Raw genomic sequence first — 1,971 nt, forward strand, 5'->3', positions numbered from 1 at the left:
TTTTTTTGTGGAACTTCTTTTTGCAGGACGATAATGGAACTTTGTTAAAGCGTGCAATTGGCAAAACAATAAATCGAAGATCACGTTGTAGATCTGCTGGTGTTGCGAACGAGTTCTCCAACGCAGTTTCGTACGAAAGCTTAACGCATAAGCAAGTTCACATCCCTCTGTGAGGAGTGACGACAACTGAAGCCCATAACGTTACTGGAGAATACTTTACGATTTCTGTATTAATCCACTTTATTCCAACTCTTTATAATTCGTCCCACCCTAGTATATAATTCCTCCGTAGTTAATTCGTCAGCGACCACTGCAGCGGCTCGAAGACGATCGACCGACCTTCGGTGACCCGCTGCTGCGCATTTCCGTCGCCGATCATGTCCGCCATCGTCGTCCCCAGCCCGGTGCCGTCCCCCTCCGACGACGCTGAGGGCATCAGGAAGGCGCTCCAAGGCAATGCTCCTGCTGGGTTCCAGTCTCTTGTTGCTGCATTGCTCACTTGCAGGTTGCAGCTAGCTGACATGGTGATCTCTGTGCGCGTGCAGGATGGCGGGCGGACAAGGAGGCCCTGGTGCGCATACTGGCACGGAGGACGGCGGCGCAGCGGTCGGCGATCCGCCGCGCCTACGCCTTCCTCTTCCGGGAGCCCCTCCTCAACTCCTTCCGCCAGCGGCTCTCCCGCCAGTACTGCCCCGTCACCGTCGACTTCTGGGTACGGCAGCGCACGCATGCATCTCTCCGGTGAACCTCGAAAACCGCGACGCGTTTCCTTTCTCTGACGGCGTCGCTCGCTCGGCTCTCTTGTTTCCTCAGAAGGCGGTCATCCTGTGGACGATGGACCCGGCGGAGCGGGACGCGAACCTGGTGCACGGCGCGCTGCGGCGGCGAGGGGACGGCGACCACCTCGCCGTGCTGGTGGAGGTCTCGTGCGCGTCCGACCCCGACCACCTCGTGGCCGTCCGGCGCGCCTACCGCTCCCTCTTCGGCTGCTCCGTGGAGGAGGACCTCGCCTCCTGCGCCGCGCTCCAGCAGCCGCTCAGGAAGATGCTGGTGAGCCTCGTGAGCTCCTACCGCTACGGCGGTGACCGCGTCGACGCGGACGTGGCGAAGCTGGAGGCGTCGCAGCTCTCGGAGGCCGTCCGGAGGAAGCAGCCGCACCACGACGAGGTGGTGCGGATCCTCAGCACCCGGAGCAAGCCCCAGCTCAGGGCGACGCTCCGGCGGTACAGGGAGGACCACGGCACCGACATCGTCGAGGACATCGACAGCCGCTGCAGCAGCCAGTTCGCCAGGACGCTGAAGAGCGCCGTCTGGTGCCTGACCTCGCCGGAGAAACACTTCGCGGAGATGATCAGGGAGTCGGTGGTGGGGCTGGGGACTTACGAGGACATGCTGACGAGGGTGGTGGTGTCGCGGGCGGAGATCGACATGAGGCAGATCAAGGAGGAGTACAGGGCCAGGTTCAAGACCACCGTGACCTGCGACGTCGTTGACGACACCTCCTTCGGCTACAAGGACATCCTGCTGGCCCTGGTTGGCGGCGAGGAAGAGTGAAGCGGCAGACCTGGAACGATGCAGCGCGGTCACCTCCGACCGGACGCCGTCGCCGCTATTTTTTTTACGTCATATGATTATTTTTTTCGTGATGAATGCATGTTGTTTCTACATCTTCATTCTTTTCCTAGCACGTGTGTAACCTTTTTCAAAGTGTTTCTTGAACCATTTAAACTGACACTAAATGATGTTTCGAGCCTCGTACATACAGTTTTTTTTCAGCCTACCAAATTCATATTTTTGAACTTCCTTTTTTCGTGAATACGCAAGATTGCGTACCGTTGCACTCATAGAACTACTAGAAAAAGGCCAATTTGTCCCGGTTCGAAGGGCCTTTAGTCCCGGTTCTGGAACCAGGACTAAAGGGTCGGTACTAAAGCCCCCCCCCCCTTTTAGTCCCGGTATACGAACCGGGAC

General features: G+C 58.1%; 1 protein-coding gene across 1 annotated transcript; it reads left to right on the forward strand.

Moving 5' to 3' along the window:
- Window positions 1-377: 377 nt before the first annotated feature.
- Window positions 378-1,745, forward strand: LOC123055672 (annexin D3). Its single transcript, XM_044479583.1, has 3 exons — window positions 378-453; window positions 546-712; window positions 814-1,745. Exons 1-3 carry the CDS (start codon window positions 378-380, stop codon window positions 1,552-1,554), a joined length of 984 nt encoding a protein of 327 aa, XP_044335518.1. The 3' UTR covers window positions 1,555-1,745.
- The last annotated feature ends 226 nt before the right edge of the window (window positions 1,746-1,971 follow it).

Source organism: Triticum aestivum, chromosome 2D (assembly GCF_018294505.1).
Source record: "Triticum aestivum cultivar Chinese Spring chromosome 2D, IWGSC CS RefSeq v2.1, whole genome shotgun sequence".
Lineage (NCBI taxonomy): Eukaryota > Viridiplantae > Streptophyta > Magnoliopsida > Poales > Poaceae > Triticum > Triticum aestivum.